Source organism: Trachypithecus francoisi, unplaced genomic scaffold (genome assembly GCF_009764315.1).
Source record: "Trachypithecus francoisi isolate TF-2019V2 unplaced genomic scaffold, Tfra_2.0 Lachesis_group12, whole genome shotgun sequence".
In the NCBI taxonomy this organism is placed as follows: domain Eukaryota; kingdom Metazoa; phylum Chordata; class Mammalia; order Primates; family Cercopithecidae; genus Trachypithecus; species Trachypithecus francoisi.
Genome location: NW_022681457.1, coordinates 89,622,512 through 89,641,283, shown reverse-complemented (window position 1 = coordinate 89,641,283; position 18,772 = coordinate 89,622,512). Strand labels below are relative to the sequence as shown.

At 42.3% G+C, this 18,772-nt stretch overlaps 1 protein-coding gene across 5 annotated transcripts in view; it reads left to right on the top strand.

Moving 5' to 3' along the window:
• ZMYM1 (zinc finger MYM-type containing 1) overlaps positions 1-18,772 on the top strand; it is a 36,518-nt gene that overhangs the window by 11,374 nt on the left and 6,372 nt on the right. Inside the window, exons 1-6 of one of the 5 annotated variants that reach the window (XM_033227164.1) lie at positions 3,206-3,257; positions 4,558-4,727; positions 6,474-6,546; positions 7,986-8,235; positions 15,231-15,405; positions 15,493-15,705. In XM_033227164.1, coding sequence (XP_033083055.1) covers positions 4,632-4,727; positions 6,474-6,546; positions 7,986-8,235; positions 15,231-15,405; positions 15,493-15,705 — 807 coding nt within the window. In that variant the 5' untranslated portion in view covers positions 3,206-3,257; positions 4,558-4,631. Of the gene's footprint in view, positions 1-3,205; positions 3,258-4,557; positions 4,728-6,473; positions 6,547-7,985; positions 8,236-10,384; positions 10,482-15,230; positions 15,406-15,492; positions 15,706-18,772 lie in introns of those variants that run through there. The other 4 variants (XM_033227166.1, XM_033227163.1, XM_033227165.1 and 1 more) reach the window with 4 other exon arrangements.

Below are 18,772 nucleotides of genomic sequence, written 5' to 3'. Positions count from 1 at the left end.
TACTGCTTGTGTGTAGTGCTCAGATGGGCTGGACAGAGGTTGTATGAACCATTTATTGCACTTGACACTCAGGCCTTATTTAACTTTCTGCGTTGGGATAGGAACTTTCAGCAAAAGTTGAACTAAAGATGGAAATGAGGGAAGGTGGTTGAGCCCCAATCACAGAAATAAAAAATAATGGCAGGATTACTTGGGTCTTTCATGTACTAACCCAGAATAAAACCGTAGTCCTGGAATTACTCCTATAAGAGATTTTTTGTTTGTTTTTTTTCTTTTTTGGAGCCCATTATTCTAAGTGAATAACTTCAGCTTCTCCACAATTGTGTTAGTTATCATCTGCCCTCCATAATGAAGGCTTTTTTTTTTTTATTTTTCTGAGACAGAGTCTTGCTCTGTCACCCAGGCTGGAGTGCAATGACGCGATCTCAGCTCACTGCAAGCTCCGCATACTGGGTTCACGCTATTCTCCTGCCTCAGCCTCCCGAGTAGCTGGGGCTACAGGTGCCTGCTGTAAGGCTCTTTTTTTTTTTTTTTTTGAGACGGAGTCTCGCTCTGTCGCCCAGGCTGGAGTGCAGTGGCATGATCTCCGCTCACTGCAAGCTCCACCGCCTCCTGGGTTCACGCCATTCTCCTGCCTCAGCCTCCCAAGAAGCTGGGACTACAGGCGCCCGCCACCACGGCCGGCTAATTTTTTTTTTTTTTTTTTGTATTTGTAGTAGAAAGGGGGTTTCACCGTGTTTGCCAGGATGGTCTCTATCTCCTGACCTGGTGATCCACCCGCCTCGGCCTCCCAAAGTGCTGGGATTACAGGCGTGAGCCACTGCGCCCGGCCTCAAGGCTCTTTTTTAAGGATCTAGGAGACAGGAAGACTTGCACTCTGAAGCCAAACTAGAGTGGCGGGAAAGGAAAGAGTTCCAAAGGATTTAGAATCAGAGGTGGCAGTTACCAGAAAAGTGGAAAGTAGCCCTCAGTCGAGGAAAAAGGAGAAAATAAGGAACCAATCTGTCTTTGAAAAAGAGACCTTGCTGGGAGGGATAGCATTAGGAGCTATAGCTAATATAGGTGACAGGTTGATGGGTGCGGCAGACCACCATGGCATGTGTATACCTGTATAACAAAACTGCATGTTCTGCACAGGTACCCCAGAACTTAAAGTATAATGAAAAAAGTAAAAGAGACCTTGCTTTCATAGTTCCTCAAAAATTGTAAGATGGAATTTTTTTAAAACCTGAATGCACAACAGTCTTTTATACTGTGAGTTTGGATTTTAGCTGCCTATTGACCAAAAATGGATCTACTGATTTGGATAGTGAGGAGAAGCAGGCAGGCATGTGTGATGGGAAAATAGACTTAAGACTTACTTGGCTGGTCGTGGTGGCTCACGCCTGTATTCCCAACACTTTGGGAGGACAAGGCAGGCGGATCACCTGAGGTCGAGAGTTTGAGCCCATTCTGACCAACATGGAAAAGCCCTATCTCTACTAAAAATACAAAATTAGCTGGGCGTGGTGGCACATGCCTGTAATCCCAGCTACTCGGGAGGCTGGGGCAGGAGAATCGCTTGAACCCAGGAGGCTGTGGTTGCAGTGAGCCGAGATGCATGCCATTGCACTGCATCCTGGGCAACAAGAGCAAAACTCTTGTCTCAAAAAAAAAAAAGAGAGACTTATTTAAAGGGTAGATTGATCTAATTTCATGATTAGATTTAGGGAGAAGAAGAATAATCCCAGGTTAATCCTAGATTTCTGGTATGGGAAATTAGGTATATGACACTGCTATTTACCAAGAAAGGGAATATCTGTAAAGCAGGTTTGTGGGGGTAATAAAAGAATATAGTTTTATTGAGGCAAGAGGATTGCTTGAGACCAGAGTTCAAATCCCTTGAGTTTGAGGGACCTGTGGAACATTTAAGTGGAGATATTTATTTATTCATTTATTTATTTTATTATCGAGACAGAGTCTTGCTCTGTCACCCAGGCTGGCGTGTAGTGACCCGATCTCTGCTCACTGCAAGCTCCGCCTCCCAGGCTCACGCCATTTTCCTGCCTCAGCCTCCCGAGTAGCTGGGACTACAGGCACCTGTCACTGCACCTGGCTAATTTTTTTTGTATTTTTAGGAGAGACGGGGTTTCACCGTGTTAGCCAGGATGGTCTCAATCTCCTGACCTCGTGATCCACCTGCCTCAGCCTCCCAAAGTGCTGGGATTACAGGCGTGAACCACCGCCCCGGCCAAGTGGAGATATTTAATAGGCAATTAGGTATATGGGCCGCAGCTTAGGAATGTAGGGGAGAAACAGCCCATAGGTGATAGTTGAATCTGTGGTTGTGATCATAGGCTGGGCACAGATAGACACCTGTCATTCGAGCACTTTGGGAGGCTGAGGTGAGAGGATCACTTGAGCCAGAAGTTCGAGATCAGTCTGGGCAACATAGTGAGACCGCTTTTCTTAAAAAAAAAAAAAAAAAAAAAAATCAGCTGGGCATGGTGGCGCATGCTTGTGGTCCCAGCTACTCGGGAGACTAAGGTGGGAGAATTGCTTGATCCCAGGAGGGTGAGGCTGCAGTGAACTGAGATAGTGCCACTGTCTGAGTGACAGAGCAAGACCTTGTCTCAAAAAATAATAAAAATAAAAAAAGACTTGGTTTTTGTTTGTTTTGTTTTGTTTTTTGAGATGGAGTCTCTGTCTCTCAGGCTGGAGTGCAATGGCATGATCTCGGCTCACTGCAACCTCTGCCTCTCGTTTTCAAGTGATTCTCCTGCCTCAGCCTCCCAAGTAACTGGAATTACAGGCGCCTGCCACCATGACCAGCTAATTTTTGTATTTTTAGTAGAGACAGGCTTTTGCCATGTTGACCAGGCTGGTCTCGAACTCCTCACCTCAGGTGATCCACCTGCCTTGACCTCCAAAGTGCTGGGATTACAGGCATGAGCCACCACGCCCGGCCAAAGACTTGGTTTTTTTGTTTGTTTGAGACAGCTGGAATGCAGTGGTGCAATCTCAGTTCACTGCAGCCTCCGCCTCCTGGGTTCAAGCGATCCTCCTGCCTCAGCCTCCCGAGTAGCTGAGCTCACAGGCACATATCACCACATCCGGCTGATTTTTCTTTTTTTTTTTTTTTTTTTTTTTTCCCGTAGAGACGGAGTTTCGCCTTGTTCGCCAGGCCAGTCTCAAACTCCTGACCTCCGGTGATCCACTCGCCGTGGCCTCCCAAAATGCTGGGATTACAGGCGTGAACCGCCGCACCCAGCCAACAGGTTTTTCTTTCTTTCTTTTTTTCTTTTTTTTTTTTTTTTGAGACAGAGTCTCGCTCTGTCACCCAGGCTGGAGTGCAATGACGCGATCTTGGCCCACTGCAACCTCTGCTCACAGGTTCAAGCTATTCTCCTGCCCTAGCCTACCGAGTAACTGGGATTACAGGCACGTGCCACCAAGCCTAATTTTTTGTATTTTTAGTAGAGATGAGATTTCAGCATGTTGACCAGACTGGTCTCAAACTCCTGACCTCACGTGATCCACCCTCCTCAGCCTCCCAAAGTGTTGGGATTACAGGCGTGAGCCACTGCGCCCAGCCAATTTGGTTATTTTTTAAAAGCCAGGAGTTCAAGATCATAGAGCAGGCAAGAAGAGTACTGGGAAATTGTATTTTTGAGGAACACAAACATTTTAGAAGCAGGTAAAATAAGTATTTGTGAAAAATACTGCCAAAGAGGTAAAATGAGAAACAGGAGACGTTGGAGTAAGAAAAATCAAAGGAATTTCAAGAATGGGGAAAGGGATGGTCAGAGATGGTGGATAGCTTTAGATTCTAGAATGTATTTAAATGCTTATATCCTGTAATGGAAGAGAAATCGAAGAAGCAAATGACAAGGATAACTGGAGGGCAGAGAGGGGTAGTGAGTACAGATTGGGTTAACCTCAGATAGAAAGCTTTACACTTCTTTTTTGTTTGTTTGTTTGTTGAGGCACAGTCTCTGTCTGCCAGGCTGGAGTGCAGTGGCTCAGTGTCTGTTTAATGCAACCTCCACCTCCCAGGTTCAAGCGATTCTCGTGCCCCAGCCTCCCAAGTAGCTGGGATTACAGGTGCGTGCCACCATACCCGACTAATTTTTTGTATTTTTAGTAGAGATGGGGTTTCACCATGTTGGCCAGCCTGGTCTCGAACTCCTGACCTCAGGTGATCTGCCCACCTAGGCCTCCCAAAGTGCTGGGTTTACAGGTGTGAACCACTGCCCCTGGCTGAAAGCTTTACATTTTCTACTATTGAAAAGTTAAAAATAAACTTGTAAGTTTTGGTGGTTTTATGCTGCTTTCAGGCTTGGCGAAACAGAAATGGAGACTATTTCAGAAGAAAGCACAGAGTTGGTAGTAGCTACCAGAGAAGTATACAGCAAAACTATATTGAAGAATAATGAATGAAAGGAAAGAAGCCAGTGTACTTACAGTGAAGGAACCTTGATGCCAAGCTGTCTAAAGACCCTTTTGTGGTTCCAGAAAATTACCGTATTTAAAAGGACTAATTTTAAAATCAAACTCTTTATCAATATTTTATTTTAGGAATCTGGAAACTGTTCTTCAGGAAGAAACCCATTAGTTTGGAACTGGAGAATTCCTTTGCATCAGATACTAAAATGAAAGAACCACTGTTAGGTGGTGAATGTGACAAGTCAGTGGCATCACAGCTGGGGCCGCCAGATGAAGTTAAGACAGAACCCGACAATGCTCAAGTAAACACTTTTCCCTTATTTCCATTATTTCTAGAGCAGCATTTAATTATAAATTTTAGTTATAAAGGTGCTGAAATTATTTATTGAAAAACTCAAATCTTTGTTCCTCCAAAGCAGTTAATGAAATAATACAAGGTATATAGTGTTAAGTACCATTACAAGTATATGTAAGAAAATGATTTGAGGAAAAATTAGACTGTTTGGAATTGTGTGTTTGTGTAGATAAAAGGATTGTTTAAGGTGTTATGGGCCTAGCTAAGGTTAACACTTTTTTTTTTTTTTTTTGCCAGAGTCTACTTCCAGAGGTAACATATTTTATTTTTGTTTTTCTTAACTTGAAACAATACAAATTACAATTTTTTAATCTAAGTTAATTTTTTATGTAAATTTTAAAAAATTTTTTATACATATCGCTTACTAAAGAACTTATAAAGGATGAACTGACTTGAGCTGTGAGTATTGTTTAAGTAGGGAAAACATTCCTTAGAATGTTTGTATATATGGCCGGGCACAGTGGCTCACTAGTAATCCCAGAACTTTGGGAGGCCAAGGCAGGACGATCACTTGAGCCCAAGAGTTTGAGACCAACCGGATGACAAGACCTTGTCTGTATAAAAAATACAAAGATTAGCCAGGCATAGTGGTGCACACCTGTAGTCTCAGCTACTTGAGAGGCTAAGGCAGGTGGATCACTTGAGCCCCAGAATTCAAGGAAGCAGTGAGCTATGATTGTGCCATTGCACTCCAGCCTGGGTGATGAAGCGAGACCCTGTCTCTTAAAAAAAAGAAAAAAAAAAAAGAATGTATATGAACTGTGAATGAGCTGAAAGTTCTAATGAAAGAAAAATCGCTAAAAAGAGTAATTTATTTGTAGTATTCTATTTAGAAATAGCCTAAAGTAGATTAATATTAAATAAGGGTATGCTTACCATTGAGTTGTTGACACTGGGGAATGTTATTCATCTAGGAACTATCTATTGCTTCTTCATCCCGTGGACTTTCAGGCATAGATCAAGTTTAGATATAGCAGCTATGAAATTGCCTCCTGCTCTGAAAAAATTGTCCTTTGTAAGAATCATTCTGTCCAATTAACAATTTCTGGGGTTAAGGTCTTTATGAAGACAATTGACTGTTAATGATTAGAACAAGCAGGGAAGACTGAGTGTGGTGGCTCATGCCTGTAATCCCAGCATTTTGGGAGGGTGAAACAGGCAGATCACTTGAGGCCAGGAGTTCAAGACCACGGGCAACATGGTGAAACCATGTCTCTACTAAAAATTCAAACATTAGCCGGGCATGGAGGCACATGCTTGTAGTCCCAGAGCCTGAGGCATGAGAATCACTTGAACCCAGAAGTAGGAGGTTATAGTGAGCCGAGATCGCGTCACTGTACTCCAGCCTGGGTGACAGAGTGAGATCTTGTCTCCAAAAAAAAAAGAAAAAAAAAAGTAGGGAAAATAGTTGTAATTCAATATGTCTGCTCCCTATTGGTAGTGACTGGAAGGATTTTGTTGACAAAAGATTCTGATGTCACACCTGGATACCACAGAAAATAATGTATTAGGTGATTGGTGTTGTCAGCCAAAGAGCACCAAAAGGGTAGTGCATACCTATGTATTTTGGTTCAATTCAGTTTACAATTCATTGACCAGACCTGACCACAACTTATCATTTTCTGTTGAATGAGTGGTTGTCTTAAATTCATTATATTCATTATTTTTAATTCTTTTCTTTTTTTCTTTTTAGGAGTATTGTCATAGGCAACAATCCAGAACTCAGGAGAATGAACTGAAAATAAACACTGTGTTTTCAGAGAGTGGTAATAGAATTATTTAAGTTAATTATGTTTATTCAGACCAATATGATAGCTGATTCATTCTTTTTTAATGCCTTTGAATATTGCTCTGTTTGTGTTGGGTTTCAAGTCCAGGAGAAGTAACCTGTAAGAAAATTAAAGAGAGGCCATGCACGGTGGATAACACCTGTAATCCCAGCACTTTGGGAGGCCAAGGCAGGCGGATCATGAGATCAGGAGTTCGAGACCAGTCTGGCCAACATAGTGAAACCCCGTCTCTACTACAAATACAAAATTAGCCAGGCATGGTGGTGCATGCCTGTAATCCCAGCTACTCAGGAGGCTGAGGCAGGAGATTCACTTGAACCTGGGAGGCAGAGGTTGTGGTGAGCCGAGATTACACCACTGCACTCCAGCCTGGGCAACAGAGCAAGACTCTGTCTCAAAAAAAAAAAGAAAGAAAAGAAAAGAAAATGAAAGAGCCTGGGCATGGTGGCTCATGCCTGTAATCCCAACATTTTGGGAGGCCAAGGTGGAAGGATCGCTTGAGGGCAGGAGTTTGAGACCAGCCTGGGCAACATAGTGAGATCCCATTTCTACAGAAGATTTATAAACCAGGTGTGGTGGTGCATGCCTGTAGTCCCAGCTACTTGGGAGGCTGAGGCATGAGGATTTTTGTTTGTTTGTTTGTTTTTGTTGAGATGGAGTTTCCATTCTTGTTGTCCAGGCTGGAGTGCAATGGCATGATCTTGGCTCACTGCAACCTCCGCCGCCCAGGTTCAAGCAGTGCTCCTGCCTCAGCCTCCCAAGTAGCTACGATCACAGGCACGTGCCACCACACCCAGATAATTTTGTTTTGAGACAGGGTCTCGCTCTGTTGCCAGGCTGGAGGGCAGTGCGCGATCTCAGCTCACTGCAACCTCCACCTCTCAGGTTCAAGTGATTCTCCTGCCTCAGCCTCCCAAGTACCTGGGACTACAGGTGCGTGCCACCATGCCCAGCTAATTTTTGTATTTTTAGTAGAGACGGGGTTTTCCCATGTTGCCCAGGATGGTCTCAATCTCTTGAACTCGTGATCCACCCACTTTGGCCTCCCAAATTGTGGGATTACAGGTGTTAGCCCCCGCGCCTGGCTAATTTTGTATTTTTTATTAAGATGGGGCTTCACCACGTTGGCCAAGGCTGGTCTTGAACTCCTGACCTCAGGTGATCCACCCGCCTCGGCCTCCCAAAGTTCTGGGATTATAGTCGTGAGCCACCACACCAGGTGGCGAGAGGGTCACTTGAGTACAGGGTGTCAAGGCTGCAGTGAGCCATGATCATATCACTACACTGCCTAGAGTGCAAAAGAGGGCAACTAGAGCAAGACCCTGGCTCTAAAAAAAAAGAAAGAAAGAAAATAAAAGAATGCCTATTTAATTTTATGTAACTCGATTTTTTTTCTCCCTCTTCTGTTTTTATAGCTTCACAGTTGACTACCGGCATTCAGCTTTCTCTGGCATCATCTGGCATGAATAAAATGCTTCCTTCAGTTTCAACCACAGCTATTCAGGTTTCCTGTGCTGGTTGTAAAAAAATTCTTCAGAAGGGGCAAACTGCTTATCAGAGGAAAGGATCTGCTCAACTTTTCTGCTCCATACCATGCATCACTGAATACATTTCATCTGCCAGTTCATCAGTTCCTTCTAAGAGAACTTGTTCAAACTGCTCAAAGTATATAATTCTAAATTATGCCCCCTTTTATTTCCCTACCTTGTTCTTGATCATAGTCTTAGTTGTAATTTCTACATTTCCTTTTTTTATTTTTTGAGACTGAGTTTCACTCTTGTTGCCCTGGCTGGAGTGCAGTGGCATGATCTCAGCTCACTGCAACCTCCTCCTCCTGGGTTCAACCAGAATCTCCTGCCTCGGCCTCCTGAGTAGCTGGGATTACAGCTATGCACCACCACACCCGGCTAATTTTGTATTTTTTAGTAGAGATGGGGTTTCACCATGTTGGCCAGGCTGGTCTTCAACTCCTGACCTGAGGTGATCTGCCAGCCTTGGCCTCCCAACGTGCTGGGATTACAGGTGTAAGCCACTGCGCCCGGCCATTTTCATTTCTTTTGAAGACATGTCGTCTTGGTTTAGTAAAAAGTTTTTTCTACTTTTAGTTCCTCTGATGGATTCTCTAGAAATATTTTTTTTTTGCAGAAATTTAACATGTGAAAAGTTATGTTTCTCTTCACCTTTAAGTAATGTGACTTTCTTTTTTTTTTTTTTTTTTTTTTTGAGGCGGAGTCTCGCTCTGTCGCCTGGACTGGAGTGCAGTGGCCGGATCTCAGCTCACTGCAAGCTCCGCCTCCCGGGTTTACGCCATTCTCCTGCCTCAGCCTCCCGAGTAGCTGGGACTACAGGCGCCCGCCACCTCACCCGGCTAGTTTTTGTATCTTTAGTAGAGATGGAGTTTCACCGTGTTAGCCAGGATGGTCTCGATCTCCTGACCTCGTGATCCGCCCGTCTCGGCCTCCCAAAGTGCTGGGATTACAGGCTTGAGCCACCGCGCCCGGCCAAGTAATGTGACTTTCAAAACTTACTTTCCTACTCTTTTTGTTTGAAATTCTCTGTAAGTGGGATTATTGTTTATCCATTCTGTTCTATTTAACTGTATAGGGAGCAACGTACTAAAAAATTAATCCTATGACAGTTATTTTGGATTTTCCAAGATGTAGAATAATACTACATTTCTTTTATAATGGTAAATGAAGTGATTCTTTTGAAAAATTGATGGTCATAGATAAACCTACATGACTGTATGTAATCTTTTAAAAACTTACGTGAGAATATGTGAAAAATCAGTGTCATTTTGGCTTTGAGAGTCCTAAGGCAGTATAATTATGGTTGTTAGCACTTAGGATATGCTAATTTTTAAATGTTCTTGTTCAGAACAAGAAAATTCATAGGCAACCACAGTGCTTCTAAATATAACAAATTTCTTTCAAATAATACTTGTTTTGGACTCAGGTTGCCATAATTTGAATTTTGCTTCTTCTGTTTAGTTATATTTTACTACTCAAAGTTTCATACCTGAGTTGCTAGATCAGCATCACCCGAGAGTTTGTTAGAAATGCACTTTTTCAGGCCGTGCATGGTGGCTTTCGCCTGTTATCCTAGCACTTAGGGAGGCTGAGGCGGGCGGATTGCCTGAGCTCGAGTTTGAGACCAGCCTGGGCAACACGGTGAAACCCTGTCTCTACTAAAATACAAAAAATTAGCCAAGTGCTGTGCTGTGCGCCTGTAATCCCAGCTACTTGGGAGGCTGAAGCAGGAGAATTGCTTGAACCCGAGAGGCGAAGGTTGCAGTGAGTTGAGATCGGGCCACTGCACTGTAGTCCGGGCAACAGAGGGAGGCTCCATCTCAAAAAGAAAAAAAAAGAAATGCAATTTCTCGGGTCTCACCTAGACCTGCTGATTCAGAACTGCATTTATCCCCGTGTGATTCCTATACATGCCAAAGTTGGATCACTATTGAGAACTTCTTTGTTACTTAGTATTCGTATCTGTTTTTATAAATGTACAAAAAGAATTATGAGCATTAAATAGTATATTTAAGTGGTCAGAACAATACTAGCAGGTAATAAGGACTCAATAAATGTTAACTTATTCTTTTCTTAACAAACTCACAAACCCTTTTGATGGGTTGCTTCAGCTCCTCTGGCTGCTGCTTCAGTTCTTATCTGTTGCTTCCGGTCTTATTCCATGGAAGGTTACTTACATTCTCTTTTGCTTTTCAACCCTTCAATACTATACTAGCCTTTTGTCTTTTTACTTTCTTGCTATGGGCCATATAGTACTCTCTTCAGCCTGCTTTCTCTCCCTGCAGAATCATAAAACTGGAAGGGACCTTAGAGACTCACTACACATCTTCAGCAGATGTCCCAGACAGATTGAAAAAGGCTGAAGCAGGAAAGATTTAGTGTGTAAGTTCTCCTAGGCATGAAAATCCAATATGAGTAAAAATCTGAGATAAGTTTTACTTCCTCTAGAATAAAATTTTTAAATCAAAAATACTATATTGTAGTGGGTAGAAAGATGGTAGTAAATTTTAGGCTGGGAAAGACCATCCATGATTCAGAGTAGACTGTGCTTTTTTCAAAACTTAAAAATTCCACATTAATTAGCCTTTTATATAAATTTTAGCTAGTCTTCTGGGGTTTTTTATCTTCCAGTGAAACTATCGTGAACTGAAAATAATTTTCAGTTACTTATTTATTTATTTTTGCAGAGACAGAGTCTCACTGTGTTGCCCAGGCTGGTCTCAGACTCCTGAGCTCAAGTGATCCTCCTGCCTTGGTCTTCCAAAGTGCCGGGATTACAGGTGTGAGCCACCGTGCTGATTTTCAGTTTTGTTTGTTTGTTTGTTTTGTTTTGTTTCATTTGAGACAGAGTCTCACTCTGTCACCCAGGCCAGAGTGCAGTGGTGCAATCTCGGCTCACTGCCACCTCCGCCTCCTGGGTTCAAGCAGTTCTCCTGCCTCAGCCTCCTAAATAGCTGGGATTACAGGCGTATGCCACTGTGCCCAGCTAACTTTTTTATTTTTAGTAGAGATGCACTTTTGCCATGTTGGCCAGGCCGGTCTTGAACTCCTGACCTCAGGTGATCTGCTTACCTCGGCCTCCCAAAGTGCTGGGATTACAGGCATGAGCCACCACACCCTGCCTGATTTTTAATTACTTTTTAAGATTTCTGTTATAGGAATGATTTAATATCTGTTTTGAGTCAATGCAGTTTTTATTCTATTTCATGCACTAAATGGAAGATCACTTTGAAGATAACATTTTAAATCTTACTAGAAAGATGCAACTTGTGGGCCAGGCAAGGTGGTTCACACCTGTAATCCCAGCACTTTGGGAAGCCAAGACAGGAGAATCACTGGAGGTCAGGAGTTCAAGATACTCCAGTGACTGAGGCAGGAGAATTGCTTGAACCCAGGAGGCAGAGGTTGCAGTGAGCTGAGATTGTGCGACTGCACTCCAGCCTGGGCAACAGAGCAAGACCCTGTCTCAAAAAAAAAAAAAAAAAGATGTGACTTGTTCTTGGTAACTGTGTATTTAATTGTCATTTCTTTACTTTAGTGTCTCAGTTGGAACCAACCAGAAATCCTGAATGCAATCAATAAAGCCCAAAATCGGCCTCTGCACTAGGTTTGATTTATTTATCAGAAAGTTGTTCCTAATTTGTTGGCGTTTCTTTCTTTCTTTTTTTTTGAGACAAGATCTCTGTCTGCCACCCAGGTTGGAATACAGTGGCACCATCTTGGCTCACTGCAGCTTCGACCACCTAGGCTTAAGCAATCCTCCCACCTTTACCCTCCCAAGTAGCTGGGACTGCAGGCACATGCCACCCTGCCTGACCAGTTTTTGTATTTTTTTGTAGAGATGGTTTCACCATGTTGTCCAGGCTGGTCTTGAACTCCTGGGCTCAAGTGATCCTCCTGCCTTGCCCTCCCAAAGTGCTGGCATTATGGGCATGAGCCACTGTACCCAGCCAACATTCTCTTTTTTTTTTTTTTTTTTTTCTTTTTTTGAGGCGGAGTGTCACTCTTTTGCCCAGGCTGGAGTTCAATAGCGGGATCTCGGCTCACTGCAACCTCCGCCTCCCAGGTTCAAGAGATTCTCCTGCCTCAGCCTCCCTCATAGCTGGGATTACAGGTGCCCATCACCATGCCCAGTTAATTTTTGTATTTTTAGTAGAGACGGGGTTTTACCATGTTGGCCAGGCTGGTCCCCAACTCCTGACCTCAGGTGATCTGCCTGCCTCGTCCTCCCAAAGTGCTAGGTTTACAGATGTGAGCCACCGTGCCTGACCAACATTCATTTTTTAATTTTTTATAAAGCTTTAGGAGATCGTTAGAAGCCAGAAATCTAGTATGCTGATAGCAATAAAAACTAGGAAGCATTTTCAGACGTCCATGCGTCATTGATGTAGTTTCTTCTTCTCCCTTCCCATCTGGCTGGTGTCTTTATTCTGTCTATTCCCACACCATTCCTCACTCTCCTTTTACAACCACCCGCTCCCCAAATTAATTCTTCTGTGGTCTGTGATTTTACAGTGTTGTGTGCATAACTCCCAAAACATTGATCACAAAATACTAATGGTTTTAAATATTTTTAGTAGAGATGGGGTTTCACCACGTTGGCCAGGCTGGTCTCGAACTCCTGACTTCAAGTGATCCGCCCACATTGGCCTCCCAAGATTAAAGGCATGAGCCACCACGCCTGGCTATTAGGTATATAGATATTTTCTATAGTGGCAGTTATCAAACTTTCTGGTCTCAGGACTTCTTATACCCTGAAAAATTATTGAAGACCCAAAGAGCTTTAGTTATGTAGATTATGAGTATTAACTGTATCAAAAATTAAATGACCTTTTGAACAAAAAATACCCATATTTTAAAAAAATTGATAAATATCATTGTTTTATCAGTTTTGCAAATCACTTTACGTCTAGCTGGATTTTTGTGTCTGTTTCTGCCTTCGCTTTATTGCAAAATGTCGTTTAGGTTGAAGTCTGAAGAAAATCTGGCCTCACAAATATGTGATTGGAAAATCAGGGAGTGTTTTAGTAGGCTTTTAGATCGTTGTGGGCGTTCTTTGATACTACAACCAAAAATCAAGTGGTAGTTTCTTAATGGCTAGTTGCAATGTGGGATCAAACTTTTTGTACCATGTGGATCAGTGAACTTTTTGCACTCTGTTATGTTAAAATTCATTAATTTATCTTGTACTTTGAATGAATCTTTTACCCATGAATGATTTTTGTAATATGCTCTTGTAATTTGGAAAATATTGGTTCACCGAGTTCTGCAGATCTTCTAAATGTTCTCATATTTTATTATGCAGTATTTTAAAAATCACCACTAGTCTCAGAAAAGTTTTTAAGTTTTGGGTATCGATCAAGTTGAATTTGGAAGATACAAGATTTCCAAAATTCTACTTATCACTTGAAAGCCAACATTTTGTTGTTGGCGATAAATACTGTCAGTTGTTTTACTTGAAGTGGCAGTCTCATTTTTTTTCATTTTCAAGAAAATATCTGCAGATACCCACTTGTGGATAATATAGTTTGTCTTTAAACTATTTACAGTAAACTGTGTATAGTACTTTGAAGTAAAAATGTTTTCCAGGAAAAAAGTGGCTAATTCATTTATAACTCAACATTTACATGTGGGCTTTTCCTTGAGACAACCATCATCCTTTGGTGTGCAGAAGTACTTTATGCTTATGTCCCATGTTGTCACACAGAATTTTTTTTTTCTCACCCTACCACTTGGCCAAGACAGAATATTTTTTAAATGTACTTAAGGATGAAGTTTAAATAATTTAAAATATTTTGCTGTTTCACTGAGTACATCCTTAAGTGAAACTGATACTTCAAAAAAATTATTTTTGGTAGCGAATGTGTAGCAGGGAATAACATGAATATTAGTACATTTTGATGCCACAGCCTTGATTTCTGCTAAGGCTCTGACAGTTTTACCCACCATTGCCTTTTTTATTTTCCAAATTCATTGAAGTGAAATTTGTATACCAAGAAATTAACCATTTCATTGGCATTTAGTATATTCATAATGTGTGACTATCACCTCTATGTTGTTCCAAAACATTTCCATCACTTCAAAGTAAAACACCTTAAACACTAAGCAGTTTCTCCCAAGTTCGCACTACCCCCAATGCCTGTCAACCACCAGTATGCATTATATCTATAGATTTAATCTATTCCGAATATCTCATATAAATGGAATCATACATGACTTTTTTGTGACAGGGTATTATTACTCTGTTGCTCAGGCTAGAGTGCAGTGACTTTTTGTGTCTGGTTCTTTCCCTTAGCATAATATTTTCAAGGTTTGTCCATGTTGTAACATGTATCAGTACTTTATTCTTTTTGTTAATAGGCGAATGATACTCCACTGTATGTATGTAACACAATGTGCTTACTGATTCATTCACTTACTGATGAACATTTGGGCTGTTTTCATCTTTTGACTATTGTGAATAGTGCTGTTATGCATATACATGTGCTTGTTTAAGTACCTGTTTTTAGTTTTTTTGGGTGTTTACCAAGGAGTGGGATTGCAAGGTCCTACCGTTAGCTTTGCAACATCAGTGGCAAAGTGATGTTGCAAACATCAACACAGTGAAAAGGCAAATAACATCTTACGAAAATAGTTTTGATATTGGGGACCCCCCGCCCGGGGATTTGAAGACTATACTTTGAGATTCTCTGTCCTGTACATTCTAGAGTTGCTCGTGTGATTATGTGATCCCTCGGTTTTCACTAGCACCACCCAATACTACAGGCTGGCTAGTCTCCAAAACTGCACCATCAAAGTCAGGCATAGTGGCATCATGTGCCTGTAATCCTAGCTACTTGGGACATTGAAGTAGGAGGATCTCTTGAGCCCAGGAATTTGAGGCCAGCTTGGGCAACATAGCAAGACTCTATCTCTTAAAAAAAACAAAACTGCACTATTAGATGTGCTTTATATATGAGAAAATTAAAATTTAGGGAGTATAAATGTGACAGAACTGGATACCAAATTCAGGTTTTCTCATTTCAAGGCTAACGTTCTTACTCTATTTTGAGAGGTTATTTTGTTTATAAAGAGGAAGAAGTTATAATTGTGTTTAAACTGTTTAATGGTGTCCTTGTTATTTATTCTTAGAGACATTTTAAATCCAAAGGATGTGATCGGTGTTCAACTGGAAGACACTACCTCATGCAAAACTTTTTGCAGCCTATCTTGTCTTTCATCATATGAAGAAAAAAGAAAACCATTTGTTACCATATGTACTAATAGCATTATGACCAAGTGCAGCATGTGCCAGAAGACTGCCACTGTAAGTTTCAATTATAACCTTTACAGGGATTCTGATGATTCTGCTTAAATATCAGAGTTTTTACTGAATCTTTTTATTAAATCCTAGATTCAGTATGAAGTAAAATACCAGAATGTGAAACATAATCTTTGCAGTAATGCCTGCCTTTCAAAGTTTCACTCTGCTAACAACTTCATCATGAACTGCTGTGAGAACTGTGGCACTTATTGTTACACCAGCTCTAGTCTGTCTCACATACTTCAGATGGAAGGACAGTCTCATTACTTTAATAGTTCAAAGAGCATTACAGCATATAAGCAGGTATGAATAAAGACCTATGGTTTCTTCTATTAACTGGCCTATGAATGGTTTCACTCTAGGAAAATGTGGGAAGTAGTTTTTGGTACCCTTTGGAATAATGTCAGTTGGTAAGTTGATGAAGATGAAATAGAAAACTTTTTAACAGTTTCTTCTTGCATAAGAATTCATGATAAATGCTATATGGAGATTTTCTAAATAATCTCAGATTGATTATGTTATCTTAAAGAAAAGGCAAGCAGGCTGGAGCCAGTTTATAAACTACAAATAAGTATAGCAAAAATAACAAGTCTGCTGGTCAATAAAACCCAAACATGAAAGTATTTTTGTTTCTTTTTTATTTATTTTTTTTTGAGAAGGAGTCTCACTCTCTTGCCCAGGTTGAAGTGCAGTGGCACAGTCTGGGCTCACTGCAACCTCTGCCTCCCGGGTTCAAGCAATTCTCCTGCCTCAGCCTCCCAAGGAGCTGGGACTACAGGCATGAGCCACCGTGCCCAGCTATTTATTTATTTTATTTATTTTTATTTTTTTGAGATAAGGTCTTTCTCTTCTGTCAGCCAGCTTGGAGTGCAGTGGCAATTACGGCTCACTGCAGCCTTGACCTCCTTAGCTCAAGTGATCCTCCCACCTCAGCGTCCCGAGTAACTGGGACTACAGGCACACGCCACCACACCTGGCTAATTTTTAAATTTTTTGTACAGGCAAGCTCTTACTGTGTTGCCCAAGCTTGTCTTAAAACTCCTGAACCTAGCGCCTTGGTCTCCTAAGGTGCTGGGATTACAGATGTGAACCTAGCTATGTTTTTGTTTTTAATTCCACATGTTTAACTCTTATACCAAACAATGCAAAGATGAATCAAGAATGTCACATGTGGCCAGGCATGGTGGCTTATACCTGTTATCCCAGCACTCTGGGAGACCAAGGCAGAGGTTCAGTAGAACCAGGAGTTCAGGACCAGCCTGAGCAACATATCAAGCACCCATCTTTGAAAAAACAAACAGCCGGGCGCGGTGGCTCACGCCTGTAATCCCCAGCACTTTGGGAGGCCGAGGCGGGTGGATCACGAGGTCAGGAGATCAAGACCATCCTGGCTAACACAGTGAAACCCCGTCTCTACTAAAAATACAAAAAAACTAGCCGGGCGAGGTGGCAGGCGCCTGTAGTCCCAGCTACTCGGAGGCTGAGGCGGGAGAATGGCGTGAACCCGGAGGCGGAGCTTGCAGTGAGCTGAGATCCGGCCACTGCACTCCAGCCTGGGCGACACAGCGACACTCCATCTCAAAATAAATAAATAAATAAAATAAATAAAAAAATAAAATAAAAAAACAAACAAAAAATATCATATGCTTTTTCTGAATCAGTCATAGGAGGAAATAATCCAATGAGATTTAGATTATTTGTCCCTATTTCTGATGAGACGAGCTCTGGGTGGGTACTTCTGAGAGCAGAGAAAGAGCAAATGAGATGAGGTGGGACTTCTTAGATATGTTGTTTGTTCATATCATGTTTTGAGACCCAACTCTTTCCCTATACAGACTTCCTTAAAAACAAGCAGTTGACCTGGTGTGGTGGCTTACGCCTATAATCCCAGCACTTTGGGAGGCTGAGGTGGGCGGATCACCTGAGGTCAGGAGTTGGAGACCAGCCTGGCCAACATGGCGAAAACCCGCCTCTACTAAGAATACCAAAATTAGCTGGGCATGGTGGCGGGCACCTGTAATCCCAACTACTTAGGAGGCTGAGGCAGAATAATTGCTTGAACCCAGGAGGCGGAAATTGCAGTGAGCCAAGATGGCACCATTGCAATGTCTTCCTGGCCTCAAGTGATCCTCCCCACCTTAGCCTCACAAGTAAATGGGACTACAGGCACATGCCACCACACTAGGCTAATTTTTTATTTTTATTTTTATTTACTTATTTATTTATTTATTAGAGATGAGGTCTCACTATTTTACCAGTCTGGTCTCAAACTCCTGGGTTGAAGTGATACTCCCGCCGCAGCCTCTGAAAGTTGAGATTACAGGCGTGAGCCACTGTGCCTAGGCTCTGACATATTCTGAAATCCAGGAATATTGCTTCCTGTTTGACTAGAAAGAATAGATGGTGAGCATAATCTTTGCAGTAATGCCTGCCTTTCAAAGTTTATATCCTTTCTTTTGCACAGTTACTACTCAACTCAGAATACTCTATACTTTCTATTGCTTGTATGCTGCTTTCTTTTTTTTTTTTGAGACGGAGTCTGGCTCTGTCGCCCAGGCTGGAGTGCGGTGGCCGGATCTCAGCTCACCGTAGGCTCCGCCTCCCAGGTTCATGCCATTCTCCTGCCTCCGCCTCCCAAGTAGCTGGGACTACAGGTGCCCGCCTCGTCGCCCGGCTAGTTTTTTGTATTCTTTAGTAGAGACGGGGTTTCACCATATTAGCCAGGATGGTCTCGATCTCCTGACCTTGTGATCCGCCCGTCTCGGCCTCCCAAAGTGCTGGGATTACAGGCTGGAGCCACCGCGCCCGGCCTATATGCTGCTTTCTTACAATATGCTTGTAATTTTTACCATGAAGTTAGCCTAGAAAAACACTTATTCCCACAGTATCTTATAAAGTGTGTTAAGCACTCCTTCCTGGCTCCTCCTCAGCATCAGTAGACATCTTCCCAAGTTAATTCCCAAGCTACCATTGAGGACAGATCTATAACTATATAAGGCCTTTGTTTATCCAGTAGGCTTTGACTGCCTGAAATGATGAACTTCTTCTGTGACCACTTTCTTCATTGCTTTTTCTTTTTTTCCTTGAAATGGAGTTTCGCTCTTGTTGCCCAGCCTGGAGTGCAGTGGTGCAATCTCAGCTCACTGCAACCTCTGCCACCCAGGTTCAAGTGATTCTCCTGCCTCAGCCTCCTGAGTAACTGTGATTACAGGTGCTCACCACCACACCTAGCTAATTTTTTGTATTTTTAGTACAGACGGGATTTCACCATGTTGGCCAGGCTGGTCCCGAACTCCTGACCTCAGGTGATCTGCCTGCTTTGGCCTCCCAAAGTGCTGGGATTACAGACGTGAGCCACCACACCCGGCCT